The sequence below is a fragment of the Spinacia oleracea genome, chromosome 6 (genome assembly GCF_020520425.1).
Source record: "Spinacia oleracea cultivar Varoflay chromosome 6, BTI_SOV_V1, whole genome shotgun sequence".
NCBI lineage: Eukaryota > Viridiplantae > Streptophyta > Magnoliopsida > Caryophyllales > Amaranthaceae > Spinacia > Spinacia oleracea.
In genome coordinates, this window is record NC_079492.1 from 116,934,438 (window position 1) to 116,953,465 (window position 19,028).

Here is a 19,028-nt window from a genome sequence, read left to right on the forward strand (position 1 = left end):
ATTGTTGTCTAGTACATACATATCTTCACTGAAGCCATACAGGCCTTTCTCCAACTTACCAAGTAAAATATTCTTGCTCTTGGAAAGGTCCTGAACATAGCATTCACCATTTGTAAATGAGATTGAATACTTAGTATCGCAATATAGCTTAGAAACAGATATCAGATTAAACTAGAATCCTGGAACATGCAAGACATCTCTGAGAACAATTCCTCCACCTAAGTGTACTGAACCTTTGTGTTTTAGTTGTAATTTGGTTCCATCGGGTATAGTAATTATTGGTTGTCCATTATGCATAGGCTCAAAGGATGTGAAAAGAGATAAATTTGAACACATGTGGTCACTAGCACCACTGTCTAATATCCATTTTCTTTTAAAATTAGACAAAAGACAGAATGTACCTTTAGGTTGATAACTAGTTGCTAATCTAAGAGAGTGAGATCCAAAATTCTCATCTTGGTTAGCAACTTGCTGACTTTGCAGACATGTCATCAGTTGACAGTATTGCTCCTCGGTAAATGTGAACAACACATGATTTTGCATCTTCTTGAGTCTCTTTAGGAGTATGCTCATCCATTTGAGTTGTTGTTATTCTTTTTCCTTTGCCCTTGAAATCTTTCGGATAACCATGGAGTTTCCAGCATTTCTCATTTTGCAGTGATCACAAAATAAATTGTTCTTGGTGTTGACTTCCAGATCCTGCATACTGAGAACTAGAACCAACATTATATTGACTCTTAAAAGGCTTGTCATCAAATCTTCTAGCATTGAATTAATGTTGTGGATCCTGAATGTGTCTGAACGCTATAATTGTGTACCTCTTTTTGTTGTTCCTCCTAAAGTAATAGACCATAGCATTTAGAAATTGTAGGCAAGGGATTCATCATGAGAATAGTGCTTTTAGGATGCCCATATTTCTAATTCAGTTTCATCAGAAATTGAATTAATCTTTGATTTTGCTGTTTTTGAAGCAATTTATGTGTGAGTGTACAACTACAACCAGTTTAAACACAAAAAGGTGATGGCTCCAATCATCAAGTTGGTCCCATAGAAGTTTGATTTTAGTAAAGAAGCTAGCAACTGCTTCATCATCACCTTGAGTCAACTCACTTAATTTTTGTTGAACAGAAAATAGTTGAGGTCCAAATTCTCTGCAATACCTTTCTTCCAATTCGAGCCATGTTGCTCTTGGTGTTTTGAGATATAGAACACTTCTTGCAATCGAAGGTTCAAGAGAGGCCAGCATCCATGAAATGACTAGATTATTGCATCTAATCCATATCATGTAGTTTGCATAATTCACTGCTGGTTGATTCAAACTGCCATCAACAAAGCATAGCTTGTTTCTGGCTGATAATGTTATCATCATTGAACGTCTCCAATCACTGAAACATTTTCCTTCACCTTCAATTTCAATGCTCACTAATTTCATGGCATTCAAATCACTGTTACTTAGATAGTAAGCAAAATTAGGATTTTGTGATGGATCTTGTTTTTCTGTAGGCATTTTGCTATTGAAAAATTATAGTTTCTTTGAGGAATTAATCGAAAACTTAACAGGAAGAAAAGAAATGGCAGGATCAAATGATCATTTGCTCTGGTACCATGTTAGAATTCATCATCTTGGATGAATTCATTGCTTGAAGCTGAATATCAGCAAGCATTGAGAGAGAGAGAAACTAACGAATTTAGAGAGAATGTTATCTTATTATTGAATTAATGAATTAAAAATGATTACAGCAGCCATGAACACTATAAATACCAGCTGATTGGTGAGGTGTTTCAACCAATAGGAGAGCTACAATCGTACTACTCATCAACTACAACATCCAGTGAGGCTTTATTACAACTCATCTAACAGAATGACTTTTAACTGATTCTCTAGATTTTAGGATTGTTTGTTAGAGCGGATGTCATAGGTTATAGAAGGTCTTTGTTGTTGTTGATGAGTAGATTTTGGTTTGCTTCCCTTGTTGGTCTGATGTACTGAAGGACAGACGAAATGATGAGGCTAGCTGTAGAACTAGGACAGTGTACACCAACAGATTCCTACACGACGCTCTAATGTTAGATTGGTGTATGATTTTGAATTGAATTTTATTTTAGATTAGTGTTTGATTTTGGATTGAATTTTATTTTAGATTTATTTTTTAATTATTAGATTGTTTAATTTTGGATGGGGTTGTATATATTAGTAATTAATTAAGTTATCTATGTGGCACCTAATTATTTATGTATGTGGCACCTAATTATTTATCTACGTGGCACTCAATTTTTTTTAATTCAAAAACAAATTAGAAATCTTATTTTTCATTGGCTGAAACCATTAGATTTCCTACGTAATGCTCTAATAGTTCGACAAATATGTTCGCTTTAATTATATATATACTTCCTCCGTTCCTTATATATTGCACCATGGTTGACTTTACCATTTCCAACACATACTTTGACTCTTAATATCTTGAATTAGGTATAGTTAAAAATTATAAAAAGTTGGTATTTAGAAAATATTTATCGATAGGAATCTAACAAGATTACAAATGACTCAATTTTTCTTAGGTATGAATCACAAAAGATGACCAAATGTCTAATATGCATAGTGTAAAAAACAAGATGGTGCAATATTTATGTAACAGAGGAAGTATTAGATTTCATAAACTCGACACCAATCCATTATTTTTGTGTTCGGGTGGTGTCAAATTTCAACTCTGTGTACCTTGTGAGCTGTGAGCATGTTGAAAAAGAATAACCTTGATTATGAGTGTAACTTTTTATTTATTTTTCTTAATTTATTTTATGGAGATTATAGGTTGTACTAACAACGAGGAAGTATAAATCAATATCTGGTATGTATTTCAAGATACATATCACCCACTAAAAGACAAAATAGGCTAAAGACAAACGCTAAAGGACAAAATCAATTATTTTTTTGAAAATGGCATACGTTTTTTGAAAAAATGACATCCATTTTTCCTAAATGGCATCCATTTTTCTAAAAATGGCACCTATTTTAATGTTTGTCTTATCTCTATTTTGTCGTTTAGTGAGGTGATATGTATCTTAAAATACATATCAGATATTGGCCTCTCCGTCCTCACAATGTACCGCGGGTTGAATGGTAAATGTTTTCATTTCTCAACTATCCAACCACAAAAGAAAAAGGCCCAAAAAAGTTTACAAACAAGGCAAAGTAGTCAATTTCAAGTTTTTAACCTCACAGGTCACAAGTCACACCCTAAAAAGTAAAACCCTTCGTTCATTCCTCTGACTAGCGTAATCAGAAAATTGAGAAGTGAGAATAAACAGAGTGCTATACCCGATCCAACATGAACACCACTCAGCCACAAAAATGGAAGTGGTCTTCCGCCATAGTCGGGGCCACAACAGCAGCGGCTACGGCGGCGCTACTTACCGCGAGGCCACGGGACCCAGCTTTCGAGGTTATCTCCATCGACTTAACAGCCTTCAAGCTGAGCTTCCCCGCCTTAGACGCCGAGCTCATCCTCACCGTTCACGTGAACAACCCCAATATCGCCGCCATCCATTACGACTCCACCACAATGTCAATCTTCTACGACGGCGCACTCCTGGGGTCGGCTATAATGGAAGCAGGTTCTCAGCCGGCTCGGTCATGTCGGCTTATCAAACTCCCGGCTCGGCTGAGTGGGTTGGAGCTGATGGCTAACCACAAGAGCCAATTTATGTCTGACGTGGCGAAGAGAGAAATGGTTATAGATGCTGTTGTGGATGTGAACGGTGCAGCGAAGGTGTTGTGGTGGGAGCATAAGTTTAGGATACACGTGGAAAGCCGGGTGTCCGTTGATCCTGTTTTTCTTGATGTCATTGATCAAGATAATAAATCTCAGATGGATCTTTTTGTTTCTTGAAATTTGTTGCTTTAATTCATTTTTAGTGCTCCAAATTTATACTTTGAGAGCACTTTGTTTTATTTCTCCTATATTTTTTTAATGAAAATGTGTGGGCATTGCCCGCATTGGGCGTAGTGTTTGAATGGCCCCCAAAAATTGGTAAGACCCCTTCACTACCGCGATGGTGAATCCGTTTATTTTTAGATACAACAATTTTATTTTCATTTCTTAATCAAATTCCAATCCAACGTTTTCCTTAATCTAGTGACAATGACTTAATACGAGTAGTGAATTGTTTTACGGAATATTAACTACGCCGTTAACCTTTTTCTGTAAGTAACATTCGCATATTGCTTTGGGGAGTGACATAAAAGTTTGCCACATCTCCCGTAATAGAATAACACCAAAATTGTAGTCTTATTTCCTAAAAGAATTGAGTTGATTGAGTGAACTTAAAATCTATTAGTACCTCTTATGGTCAAATACAAGATCGTCTTCCTATGATCGATTCTATCAAGTTTTAGGACTTGCTCTTCCAAATTCATTTTATTCATGTTATACTTAACTCCTTACATCCATGTTATATTTGATATCCCTCGACCTCATTTGAAATCTATATATTCCATTTATCTCTCTCTTTTTTACCAAATAAAAAGATTTGTTAAGTTTTAAATACATACCTTTGAAAGAGAAAAATAAGAAAGATGATATAAATTTAGGTCACTATATGAATATGATAATTATAGAGGGTTCAAACACAATGCAACAATAGACTCTCCTTTGACTAATTGCCTAATTGGTGCAACACTAATATAAAAGTGGACGGTTGATCTAACACATGGGGACTATAGGAGTAACAAAATCACACATGTTTTATTTGCAATAACAATAAGAGCTTTCACATTACATGAGCAATCTATACTATATATTAAAAGGCGTCTACAAGAAATAATACGTGACATGTGACGCTCTGCTTATGGACCGTTCACTCTATGTAATTTTTGTACTCCCTCCGTATTTATTTAAGGGATACACTTGGCCGGACACGAGTATTAAGAAGAAAAATTGAATGAAATAAAATAATAAAGCAAGTGGGGTTTGGTAGATATTTTAATAAGGAAACAAGTGGGGACCATGTCATTTTTGGGGTGGGAGGTGGGGTGGGGTTATAAAATTATTTGTTTAATAGGATGGTGGGTCATAGGGTAAATTAAATGTATTATTTAATTAGAGGGTGATGTTGATAAGTTACTAAAAATGACAAGTGTATCTCTTAAATAAATACGGCCGGAAATAGCAAGTGTATCCCTTAAATAAATACGGAGGGAGTATACATTAAAAAAATGTCTAACAATAAAGCTTTTACCACTAAGCTATTAAATCTCTTATGTTATCATTGCAATATATATATATATATATATATATATATATATATATATATATATATATATATATATATATATATATATATATATATAAGCATCCGTCAAAAAAAATAAAAATTAAGTAAATGAGAATGTTATTAATGTGTTAACATGGGGCATCGCCCGGGCCCAATAACTAATTACTCCCTCCGTCCCGGAATACTTGACCTGTTTTCCTTATCGGGCCGTCCCTTAATACTTGACCTGTTTCTAAAAATTGAAATATTCTAACAATATTATATTATTTCTCACTCCACCCCTATTAACCCACCTACCCTCTACTCCATACAAAAAGTAATTAAAAATTCAACCTCTACTCTCCCCCAACCCCACCTCTTAACCCACCTCCCACTAACTACATTAAAATAATACCCCACTATCAACTACTACCTATTAAATTAAATAAGTCAATTCAAATTCCTTAAACTCTGTGCCGATCAAACCGGGTCGAGTATTCCGGGACGGAGGGAGTATGGACTAAAAAAAAAAAAAGTTGACCTTCCACTTCATCTTTTCACTACTCCTATTATAGTGGTCACACACAAAGCATATGGATTATGGACCAAAGTACCAATGCATCTCATAAACCAATTACGTTTTCCAAAGACAAATTCAAAATCGACAAATGACAATATCACCCAACAACCACTTTCTATCTCTTTGTTTGGCATTTATATAAACTCCACTAAATAAAAATAATTCTTCAACAATTAATCCAAATTTATCCCGAATTCTCCTCCTCCACACAATGCCTAACCTTATTCCATGGTAGTGACCTTTTTCACAAAACAATGGGTAAAAAAGTAAAATGGAGTTGGCCTTCGGCTCTCATTGGAGCCACGGCCGCCACCGCGGCCACCACGTTTTTCTTTGTTCGGCCAAAAGTACCCAATTTCCGATTAGTTAGCCTCACGGCGTTACAACTAAAATTCAAAAACTCGAATAATGAGGAGCAGTCTCAACTACTCTCTCAAGAGGAGCTTAATAAAAAGTTCCCGCGGCTTAATGCGGATCTCATCCTCACTATACATGTCAGCAACCCGAATATCCTCCCTGTCCGTTACTCCGCCACCTCACTCTCAATCTACTACGACGGGTCGTTTTTGGGTTCGGCCCATGTCCCAGCTGGATCCCAGCCCCCCAACTCCTGCCAGTTGCTCCGCCTTCAGGCCCGCCTTAACGGCCAAGAGCTTGCCCAACATGCAAAACGGTTCATTGGAGATGTGACTAAAAGGGAGATGGTCATTGATGCTGAGGTGGACATCTCTGGTTGGGCAAAGGTACTAATTTGGGGTCCCAGTTTCAAAGTCCACGTGGATAGTCGCATAGTTATTGATCCTGTCATGCTTGACGTCATTGATCAGGAAAATGAGTCTCGTTTGCAATTCTTTGTATAGTACAGTTACTACTGTAGATTTTATCATTTTATTTGTAGACTTATTTGGGCTGGACTAAAAAGTAATGATGTTCTTCTTGGGTCATAGTGAATTACCCAAATTTTTGGCTGCATATGACTATATAGTTTCAGCCTTCTTTTTTTAGTGCATTATTATGTTTTCTTTTTTTAAAAAATAAAATATAATAAAAAAAATAACAAATTTAAATTTTTTATTACACATGTTTTCCAAAAAAAAAATATCTCATTATTTTAGTAAGCTGGAAGCACACATAAGGAACAAACAAATGGACATTTAAAGTAATTAATGAACATTCATGTTCAGAAAATGAACATGACATTTATTTTCTATCTCCATCCTCTATTTTAGTGGTTGTTGCCTCTTCTCTTTCTAGGATTCTAATTTTTCAGCTTCCTTCCTTTCGGCTTCCACTTTTTTCGCTACAACGATCTCTTTTCTCTTTCTTTTTCTTACTTATTTGTAGATTCTTTTTTGGTTGCTTCTACCTTCAATTCTTCTTCAATTCTTCTTCAATTCTTACAGCCTCTCTTAATACCATATCTTCCATTTCTAAATCAGCCTTCTTCTTTTGTTATCGCATTCTTATTAAACTTTTTCTTCCTGCAGGAAAATCATAATGTTTTTAATTGAACATTATTCTATATAAGTTGAACATAAGACTTGAGAAACTGAACATCACACAAAAGTGTTCTTATTTATGAAAAATCATAGTTTAATTAATAAGTTGAATTTAATTGAACATGAGACTTGAGAAACTAAACATCACACAAAAGTGTTCTTATTTCTGAATATCATCTTTCATAAATTGAATTTTATATTTTATAAGTTGAACATGAAAAATTATAAACTGAACATGAAATTTCATAACTCCTGAAATTTCAATTCCAATACAAATCACACTAATTTCTTTAATAAGTTGAATTTAGTTGAACACGATTCTTTATAAGTTGAACATGAGACTTGAAAAACTGAACATCATGCAAAAGTGTTCTTATTTATAAACATATCATAGTTTAATAAGTCGAATTTAGTAGAATAAAATTCTTTACAAGTTGAACATGAGACTTAAGAAATTGAACATCACACAAAATTATTGAACATATATATAGTTTTAATAAGTTGAATTTAGTTGAACATCATTTTATATAAGTTGAACATAAGACTTTAGAAACTGAACATCACACAAAGGTATTGAACATATATTAGTTTTATAAGTTAAATTTAGTTGAACATGATTTTGTATAAGTTGAACATAAGACTTGAGAAACCGAACATTACAGAAAAGTATTGAACATATATTAGTTTAATAAGTTAAATTTAGTTGAACGTGATTTTTTTTAAGTTGAACATAAGACTTGAGAAACTGAATATCACACAAAAGTATTGTACATATCATAGTTTTATAAGTTGAACATGATTCTTTATAGGTTGAACAAGAGAGTTGAAAAACTGAACATTACTCAAAATAAAGACTAACGGAGTAGAAAATTAATCATTTCTAAAAGAAGAAAATATATGTTCAACGATAGTATCAGCGTAAAATAGATGAAGCTAATACTAATTATATACTATGATTAATGAAATTAATCCATATCACAACCAAAAGTAGAAATGCAACTTGAGTTAACATTTCACAATTACAAAAGTTACATAATTAGATAGATGTTTTTGGTGCAAAACATAATTGATAGATAATCACATCATATGTTGTTCTAGTAAACTGATTTCAATTAACAAAATCTATAACAAAATCAAATCTCTCTCAATCGCAAACAAATATCGTTCAAAAAATAAAAATAATTAACATCACACAAAAATGTTAAATTTAGTTGAACATGATTTTGTGTACATTGAACATGATTCTTTATAAGTTGAACACGAGAGTTGAGAAACTGAACATCATACAAAAGTATTGAACATATTTTGCGTAAAATTGAACATAATTCTTTATAAGTTGAACACGAGAGTTGAAAAACTGAACATCACACAAAAATGTTATGATGTGTGAACATCACTTTTATAAGTTGAATTTAGTTGAACGCGATTCTTTATAAGTTGAACACGAGAATTGAGAAAAATGAACATATATTAATTTTATAATTTAAATTTATTTGAACATGATTTTGTGTAAAATTGAACACGATTCTTTATAAGTTGAACACGAGAGTTGAAAACTAAACATCGCACAAAAATGTTATTATTTGTGAATATCATACATAACAAATTCAGAATTAATATTCAGCAATAACTACCACGTACAAGTACAACCACCAAGATCAACAATCCTAACCACAATACCAACAACAACAACAAAAATATCAAAAATTAACAAATGTAATTCATTCTAATCACACTTTAGCTTATAATTCTTTATCAAATAATATGTCAACAAATCATTATTAATAATGAATAAATTGCAATTTCTCTATCAAATTCAAATTCATAAAATTGACACTTAAGTGAACTATTAACAAACAAAATTGAATATGTAAACTTGCAATTTCTCAGTCAGATTCACACAAAAGCTAGGGTTAACAACTAATTACTTCACAAAATTTCGTCCAATATTAATAAGTCAAATTTATTAAGTTATACAAATGAAGGAGATAGAATTTACCAGATTAAGAGATGGAAGGATTCACAACTCTTAGTTGAACATGAGTCGGACAATGCCGAGTCAACTCTTCTCCGCCGAGTCACGACCAACTGCAATCGGCTCTCTTTACTAGCGATCCCCCTTCTCTCTCCCGGAGAGAGACTTCGATGTCGGCGGTGAAAGAGCAGCGTCGAGAGAGCAAAGTGCCGCGGAGAACGTCGACCGCCAGGGCACGAGATCAGAGCGGAAGCGTCGCAAGGGAGGAGACGTCTTTGGGGCAGTGTCGCGTGGATCTAACACGGTTAAGTAGTTGCGCGCCGTTGAGGAAGTGGCGGTTGTTAGATCGAAGGGAGGCGGCGGCGAAAGGCAGAGGGAAGGAGGTCGTCGGATTGTTTGGGAGGAGAGAGAAGGAGTGACATCAATGGAGGGAAGACGGTGAGAGGTTTTGATGAGAGAGAAAATGGTGAGCGATTAGAGGAGAGAGAAAAATGGGTATAGAATAGCTGCGTGCTTTTGTTAACGATGAAACGCAACCGTTTAATTGAGTATGCATGTATAGATAGGTGCATACCTATCTATACATTAATAATTATATTGCATTACACATCTGAAGTACAAATACAAGTATTTATAAAGCGTAAGGGCCCAAAGTTTGAGATACAACAACTTCCCTGTTTTTACTACCTCCATTTTTTACTAGCACCATTTTCTTTTTATGAAAATTACATATTAGTTGCATCATTTTCTTTTAAAGTATATTTTTATACTTCTTTCGTTCGGGAAATATCGCACCATGGTTGAATTTTACTCCTTTAACTATTACTTTGACTCTTAATATCTCAAACCGTGTGCAGGTGAAAACTATAAAAAATGTATATTTAGAAAATTTATATCGATACGAATCTAACATGACCTCACATGACTAAAAATTTCTTACGTACGAATCACAATAAATGGTCAAAGTCGTAGTGTGAATAGTGTAAAAAAAATGGTACGATATTTCCGGAACGGAGAAAGTATGTTTTTTTGGTTTGTTCACATCCACTTTACCCTTATTTACATGTTATATTTCACATTTACCATTGTTACTAACATTCTCCCTCTCTTTTGTTTGTTATCATAGGGCAATTTGTCATAATCTTGGTGTCAACCCAAATGGTCAAATAAAAAACGGAGGAAGTACGAAATATGTTAAACTAGATTATATGTTGTGCACGCACGGATATTATAAAATAATTATTTGACCATATTTTCTACTCCCTCCCTCCCAAAATTATAGTAATGCTTGACTAAAAACACGGGTTTTAACAAAAGTGGAATATATATGAGTGTATGGAAAAGTGGAAAATGAAATATAGTGTGTAGGAAAGTGTAAAAAGTGAAATATTGTATGGGAAAGTGAAAAAGTAGAATATAGTGTATAGGAAATTGGAAAAGTAATGTCCAAATAAGAAAACAAAACTATAAATTTGGGACGCCCAAAATAAAAAACAGGACTATAATTTTGGGACGGAGAGAGTATAAAATATTTCTCTCCCTAAAGTCAATGCATGAGTAATGAATCTTGTGAAGGAAATAATGCCCTTGGTCCAAGTATGCATTCAATGTTAAGTCTAATAAATGCGGTTCAGTATTAATTAACAAGTTAATAATTCAGTGAGATCAAGTGAGCTGAATGCCTAGCTAGAGGCCGCTTCAGTTCAAGTGGAATAATGATATTAATCCACAACTTACTCTTGACTGAACCCGTAGGGTCACACAAATAGTACGTAAACGGATCAAGTATTTAATGGCATTAAATACTCTATCTATGGATATTCGGAATCGACGGATCTTGGTTTCAGTGGGAGCTGAGATCGTCACAAGCAAGAAATGAATACTCTGGAAATGATGATATTGCCGGAAACGGAAATATGGATCGTATCGGAAATATAAATATTATCCAAGTCATAGATGTTGCCGGAAACGGAAACATGGTACGTATCGGAAAATATTATCGGAAATGGAAATATTGCCGGAATCGGAAATATTGCCGGAAACGGAAATATTGTCAGAATCGGAAATATTATCGGAATCGGAAAATAGTTCCGGAAACTGAAATATTAAATATTTGTTCGAAACGGAAATTTATTCCGGAATCGGAAATATTAAATATTGTTCGTATCGGAAATGAATTCCGGAACCGGGAATTTAATCGGAAGCGTATCGTACGAATAAGCATCGGACGAGGCCTGCCGGACGAAGGCCCAGCACGAAGCCAGGCCATCGCCCAGCAAGCAAAGACGCGCGCCAACGCCCTGCCCAAGGCAGCGCCAGGCCCATCGCAAGGCAGGCCCAGCGCGCCAAGGCAAGGCTGCCCAACGTGGGCTACGTGGGCCGAGCGCACGCGTGCGGGCGCCCTCGTGGCTCCGTGCGTGTGTGTTTGTGTCCATGCACAATTCCTAAATCTATTAGGATTTGGTGTATGATTAAACTCTTGTTCCTATTAGGATTATTTAATTAATTAGAGTCCTTGTAGGATTCTAAGTTTAATTAAATCGTATCCTACTAGGATTCCAATTCCCTTTCCAAACCTCTATAAATAAGGGCCTAGGGTCATAATTTATAAACACGATTGAAGTATTCAAAGGGTAAGTTTTTGAAAGAAAATTCAGCCATACACTTGCACAACAATAGCCGAATATTCCTAGCACCTTAAGGGCGATTCTAGTTGGTCAATCTTGAGGCGGATCCGGACGTACTGTGGACTATCTACGGAGGGACGACATTTGGAGTCCTAAAGACTTGTTCTTGTTCGGTTGTATGCATCTATACTATGCTAAATGATTATGTGTAAATAATATGCTTTCTTGGCTTTATGGTTTTTCCGCATGATTTATGTATTGTCATATGTATCATAACCTAACAGTGGTATCACGAGCCTCTTATTATTTTCATAATCTAATTTGCATAAACATGGTTAAATATTACAAATTTGGAAGAATTAAAAGGGGTGATTAATTTTCGTAATTGTTAATTAATTGCTAATTGCGTTTATTTAATTATATGTACGCAGTTTTTCGGCAGTTTCTTCGTTACTCATCCAAATCGAGTGATTTTTGTGTCAATTCCGCATGTAAAAGGCATTCTAAAATTTTGAGGAAAATAGTATTTTTCGGCCGAACCCAGAATTCTCAAATTCGAAGCCTAACTATGACTTTTCGGAGGTTTTAGTTTTTCGAACGCAAAATTTTGTAAATTTAAGATGTTAAATTAAATATTTGCGATTCTTGTTGATAAATCTTGACTTTTTGATTCACCTACTGTATATGTTTAACAAGTTTGAATGCCTAGCCTTGTTAATTATGCAATCTAATTTGTAATTATGATTAATTTGTTGAAAATTGGAATAATTTAGAATTAATTTGATTTTCATAATTAGTTAATAATTTAATTAGATACCTATGATTAAAAACCACCATAAAAATTGTAAATTTGTGTTAAATTTTAAATTTTTATGACCTAGACTTGAATCCATGTTAATCGGAAATCAATTAGTTAATAAATTTTCGATTTTTCGCCCTAAAATTATGAAATTAATATGATTTATTAATTTGTCATTAATTTTGAAAATACAATTTTAATTTTTTATGCGATTCGCTCATATAACTTGCACGCACAAAGCAATGGACGCTACGTGTTACCCTTAAGGGGTGTTGTATAGTGCGGGCATGCGACGACGAGCAAGGGAGCTCGTCGCCCATGCGGTACGAATGCAATGAGCAAGGCTATGATGCACGAGCACAAGGCAGCAGCCCTGCCTTGTGTCGTGTACTGTGAGCGATGGGCGAGTGGGAAAGGGCGAGAGCAAAGCAGCGAGCAGTCGCGTGCAACGCACACTGCCTCGCGCGCAGCGAGCGCTAGCTCGCGTGCGACGAGCGCTACGCCCAGCATCGAACGACAGCGCGCAGCGAGTGATGGGTCGCGTGCCTCGAGCGCTGGGGCGCGCAGCGAGCAGTTGCCTCGTGTGCTTCGATGGAACCTTGCGATGGTCTGCAACGACGAATGCGACGCAGCACATAGGCTGCGCGCACATGGCCAGCGATGGCTGCGTGCGTGTGGCCTATGGCTGTGCGTTGCGTGATGATGTTGCGCACCTTATGTTACGATTAGATCGTTTTAAAATTTTAATTTGAAATTTTCAGTTTACGTAATCTTAATTAATTTTAAAATTAATAATTTAAGTTATTTTCTTGGATTTTAATTTTGAATATTATAATTATAATAAATTTCATTTATTCTGATTATTTTACTAAATTAAAATCATGAATTAATTTAAATACGACTGAAAATAAATTAAATTTGTGGATTCAATTATAAATTTATATGATCTTTAAATTTTAATTAAATTTGTATGTTTCCGGTTAGACTAGAAATACATTTTATGTTTAAAATTAGTAAAGCATATGAATTTTTTGGTTTAAGTGGGAGCCCTTTTAGTCATAAACTCTTGATTAGGTCTACAAATCCTTAAGGTTAAAACAACTTGATTAGAATTAATAAGGACTGAATAATTTGTAGATTATTGGTGCCCTTGATTAATTGCTGCAAATATTTATGTGATGCATAACGTGTTTTACTAACCAGCTATGTGGGCCATTCATGATAATGAATGGGTGAATGGTATATATTGTATATGTACTGTTTTGCAGGTTATGAAGTGACTAGTATGGCCCAAATAGGATAGAAAATATGGTCTGCGTACCATTAATTTGAATGTAATTGGTCTAAAGTACCAAAATTGTTTTTCAATTCAAATATGGTCTGCGTACCATCAAATAGTTGTAATTAGTTTAATTATAGCTTATCCTATTTGAAGAAAATGGTGCCTCCCACGGAGATTTTCGAGACGGACTTTGAAGTTGAAGCTTCAAGATAAGTCGGGCCATACTAGATCACATTTATCTTATGCATGCTTTAAGTTATTTATTGCTTTAAATATGTCTTAATTATGCATGAGATTGTGGCTTGATTATGTTGCATTATTAAGGATTTTAGTTCACTTAAAATCTAACCAACATAGTAAGAGCCTTAAGTTCCAAACTTAAAAATTGAGTTAAAAGGTGCCATGCCAAAATATACACTTGCTTGGATATCCTTTACATCAATCTAGTAATAGTTTTCGCTCACCGAGGTGTTACTTATTGGTCCTAAAGGGGCAAGGTACACAAATAATTGTGAGTACATGTTAGTTTTGGTGAAACTCAACGATATAAGTAAGGAGTCCTTTTATGTCGTGGAAAAATCGATAGGTTTACCTAATAAGTTCTTAGACGTACCTATCAACCAAGAATAGTTTCTAGACTATTAGCAAAAGGTTTTTGCTTACCTAAAATGTTTTAGGATTGAGTCAACAAACCGTGCTTAATTCTTCAATGGTGTTAGGATCTTGGAATCATTTTATTCACACCTGCCGGAACAATAAATTCGAATAAAATGCTAATAACTTGTTTAAATTGCATGATTGCTTTAATTTTCAAGTTATTACTCATGATAGATGTTTAGACTTGGCATGCTTCAATGTATATTTTAATTATTGTTTATAATTAAATATCTTGCACTGCAGTAAATCCTTTTAGAAAGGTAACAGTAAATTTCCTCGATTGGTAGTGAATCCAAGAACGATTCACGGAAATGAGAGAAAGTGAGCAATTTAAAATGTACGTTTCTTATATCGACTTTTATGGTTGTTTTCGAATATCAAAATCGAATGGCAAACCAATTGGTGCTTGTGAATTCAAAATACATTGTAGTTTTGAGATCATAAAGCATTGACTTTAAAACGGTCAGCTTTACCAATGGTTAACAACCTAATATCTTTGTCCATTTGATTATCGAATGAGTCTAGTCCCTAGACATTCGAATAGATCGATGCTTAGAGAACTTTAGAAGCTTCTGGTAAGATCATCTAGTTGAAACTGAATATTCAACATAAATTAAATGGTAAGAACCTTGTTGGAGTGACATTGGACATGTCTAACAAAGTATAAAAGTCAACACTAAAGAATTCAATTCTTAAGACTATAAGAAAGGGTACAAGAAATAGGAAAACGAGGAACAAATGAAAGGAATTTACGATTCCGTTTCTACCTATAAGTTTATGTTTAAAGAGAAGTGACCTAGAAATCAAACTTCCTTGGTATCATATACCTCTTGAGGTTCTTACTTCGGTAATAACTCAAACAATGGAAGCTAGGATACACTAATGACCTACAAGTGGGAAATGAAGCATGGCAATGCTACATTAGTTGTAGGGTCATCTAGTTTGTTTTAAGTCCTTTCAAAGGCTAGAACTTAATGGCAATTTTGTTCCATAATCAACATACCTAAATTTCTGTTTTCAAACACAGAAAGACTCACATTCAAGAAAAACAAAAACAATGTTTGTTTGTTTTTTTGAATGAAATGGTCAATTACAGGTTGAGTCAATATGCTTGATTAAAACAAACAAATCTTTAAAGAACTTTACTAGGTTCAAATCAACCCCTTGATTTGTGTTCCACTAATCTTTGGCATTGTTGCTTAGACCATATCAACAAGTTAACATTCAAAAGCTCTATTTTGATGGACTTTTGAAAGTTCATTGATTTCTAGATCAATTTAAGACGACTAGTCTTACTTGTTGAAAGTAACAAAAGATATGAACTATTGTTAGAACGCCTAGACAATAGAGTTCAAAGCTAAAGAAAGATTTTATGACTTTATTATTTCACATGGATTTGAGTGAATATAGGTTTATTTACTCAAATGTGATATAAGTTAAATCTATTTGGCTAGTTCAAAGATTCAGAAGTATAAAATCCACTTGGCAAGAAATCATAAAGATCTAGGTTAGATCATGTTGATGATTACTTGAGACCAAATATGATCATCAATGATTGTGTGTTGTAATTTCACAATCTAGGTCCATAAGATATGGCATATCTTAGTTGGAATAATCGAAGTCAATTAGTACTTGATTCGATTAATGATGAATCATAAAGACTTTTCCTATAATTTCTAAAATAAAATTCTCAACTACCACCAAACTAAACAAAATTCGTCAAAGCTATTGAAAAGTAATTTCAGAATAACTTTTCATAAAATATATCTAGAGAGTTGCAAAACTCATTGGGAGCTTAGTGTTTTTCATTCGACAAACTAAGGCCCAAGTATAGATATATGTATCATTGTGATTTATTCAAATGAGACACAAGGGTATTGTTTCTACCACGAATTTTTGAGAACATAATGTTTGTTTGCTCGAAATAATGTCCTTTTGGAGATTCGTTTCCAAAATGACAAGTGGGAGAAAATAGACCTCGAAAGTATTCGAGGCGAACAACAAACATAAACGGACATTCCAGAGGCTTTTCGAAGTCCTTCAGAAAATCCGAACTTATTCTTTAAGGACTTTAGAAGTAGCTTTAAAGAATAGACATCTCTTAGAAGACTTTACAAGTGCTTCAAGGAGAACAAAATATTCAAAGGACTTTCAAGTGGCTGTTAATATTCTTTTGTTTGATGGATGTTCTATACCCAAGTAGGCATAGAGTTCAAGTCACTGAAACTATGCGATTCTTCTATTAGATAGTGAAGAAACCTACAACTTGCAGTCAAACTATTATCACAAAGATTAATGAGTTTGTGACTTGTAAGAAAGCTATGACGAAATATAGATTCCCTAAAATGGTTAGAGGCCATATATAGACTATATGTTTAATTGGTTAAAGGCCATAAAATATACTCAATGTTTTGATGACAAAATTGAAATTTTGTTGATTTGCAAGAATAGTTTCACACCTATTGGTTGCAAGTTTGTTTTAAGGATAAAAACCATCAAACATGAAATTGTGTTCACACACAAAGCTGGATTAGTTGCTAAAGGTTGCAAGCAAATTCATGGCATGGATTGTGTTGAAACCTTATGCATAATCTTAATGCTCAAGTCTATAAATCAAGCAATAATTGCATATTGGTACATATGGCAATTGGATGACAAAACGTATTCCTCAATCAAATGTTGGAAGAAAACTATGTACGTGGCGGGTCATAGGATTTGTGGATCCAAATAAATGCTTGAAAAGGAAAGCTAGCTTATGAAATCTAAGTACAGATTTAAGCAAGCAATTGGGAATCGGGAATTGTATTTTAGTGAAGCTAATAAGTATTTTAGTTTCATAATATGTACATGATTCTTATAGATATATAAGAAGTTTAATGGGAGTACATAAAAACTTAATTGGTCCTATGTGTATCACACACATATCTCTCTATTGTGAAATAACATTCAAATGCTAATGACTTAGATTCGAAATTATTCATCAATGATGGACCAAGGCGAAAATTAGTACATACTGGGTATTAAGATCTATTTACAAAGATCTTATATTAATGTTTTGGATTAAGTAATGGCATTTACTAAATCAAAAACGAAAGACTCCATTGGAGATATTCGACCCATGTGAATATATCTAAGTAAAGAATGTTTGAACTATGTATAAGCATTTACTAAGTTAAACATCAAAGGATCTAAGTAAAATTCTTAACCTATATTATATGTCAAAGAATTTAGCTGGATTTAGTATCTACTGAAACTAGATGAGCTAAAGTTACATGAATAGAATTCAATTGGGAATTATTCTGCAAAAGAATTTATCATGTATGATATAATATGAGGATCGCCAAAAACGTATCGTATGACTTTAGGCATGACGAACATATACCAATCTCTATTGATCTAAGTGAAGATCAACTAGATTGAGCTCAAGAATACTTATAGTACTTGAAAAGGTACATAGGAATAGTTCTTGATTCAAGGAAATAAAGATATGCTAAATATTGATGCTACACGCATAAACACTGGCAAAGGATCAAGCAAGACCCTTTGGAGTTAACCATTGATAAGGACGAGCTATAGAGCATCGTGTTTTGAAATGGCAACATGGATTGGAGACCATGAGTTGTTGCGTGGGAAATTAAATATTAATTTCTATGTTCTAAGATACAGCTGGAAAGTCTTCCACATATCCGTAAACTGCTTGGATAAGTAAATCCAAACCAAAGCATCACTAGCAACCTATACAGTTGAAGTAGAAGTACTTATTGCCTAAGAAGCAATAAAACTAAGTTGTTTACATTAAAATGTTCTTCACTGAACTTGGCTGGATCACATGTCTGCTGACTTGATGGTTCTTCATTGCAAAATGCGTAGAACCACTATTTAAGTAAGAAAGACTAGATCACATAATAAACAAACTCAAAAGATCTTATCATCTATCTCGAAGAACATTCGATGAAAAGGATATTAAGATTAGCAAAGCATGATAACTAAACCTATGCAACAAGTGAGAAACAACACTCACATTGTGGCACTGGAAATCAAGCATAGCTTTGAAATTCCATGAACTATTTTAGAAGATGGGTTTGAGGCCCATGGTTGTAAAACATTGGGGTTGAACATTTATCATATATGAAATGTATTTTCATATTCCATTTAATCTTGGTTTAGTATTAAATGATGAGTCCCTTCAATTTGACGATATATTCAAGATAGACTGTCAGGACCAGTCCTGTGACTAAGAAGTGTCTATCAAGTGAACTTGAATGTCAAAAGTTGAAAATGGTCCCTGGTCAGAGTTTTCTATAAAGATGGACGCATAGAAAACGTTAGACGACTAGAATGCAAGATGACTAGTAGTTC

At 34.1% G+C, this 19,028-nt stretch overlaps 3 protein-coding genes across 3 annotated transcripts; 2 read left to right on the plus strand and 1 right to left on the minus strand.

Moving 5' to 3' along the window:
* Positions 1-588: 588 nt before the first annotated feature.
* On the minus strand, positions 589-1,507 carry LOC130463521 (uncharacterized). The gene is made up of 3 exons (XM_056832672.1): positions 1,001-1,507; positions 819-836; positions 589-699 (listed from the first exon to the last, which is right to left on the minus strand). Exons 1-3 carry the CDS (start codon positions 1,505-1,507, stop codon positions 589-591), a joined length of 636 nt encoding a protein of 211 aa, XP_056688650.1.
* A 1,699-nt stretch (positions 1,508-3,206) lies between these two features.
* Positions 3,207-4,003, plus strand: LOC110796085 (uncharacterized). The gene has a single exon (XM_022001114.2). The coding sequence runs from the start codon at positions 3,327-3,329 to the stop codon at positions 3,885-3,887; it is 561 nt and encodes a 186-aa protein (XP_021856806.1). The 5' UTR covers positions 3,207-3,326; the 3' UTR covers positions 3,888-4,003.
* A 1,893-nt stretch (positions 4,004-5,896) lies between these two features.
* LOC110796084 (uncharacterized) lies at positions 5,897-6,907 on the plus strand. Its single transcript, XM_022001113.2, has one exon. It carries the CDS (start codon positions 6,085-6,087, stop codon positions 6,688-6,690), a length of 606 nt encoding a protein of 201 aa, XP_021856805.1. The 5' UTR covers positions 5,897-6,084; the 3' UTR covers positions 6,691-6,907.
* Positions 6,908-19,028: the final 12,121 nt, after the last annotated feature.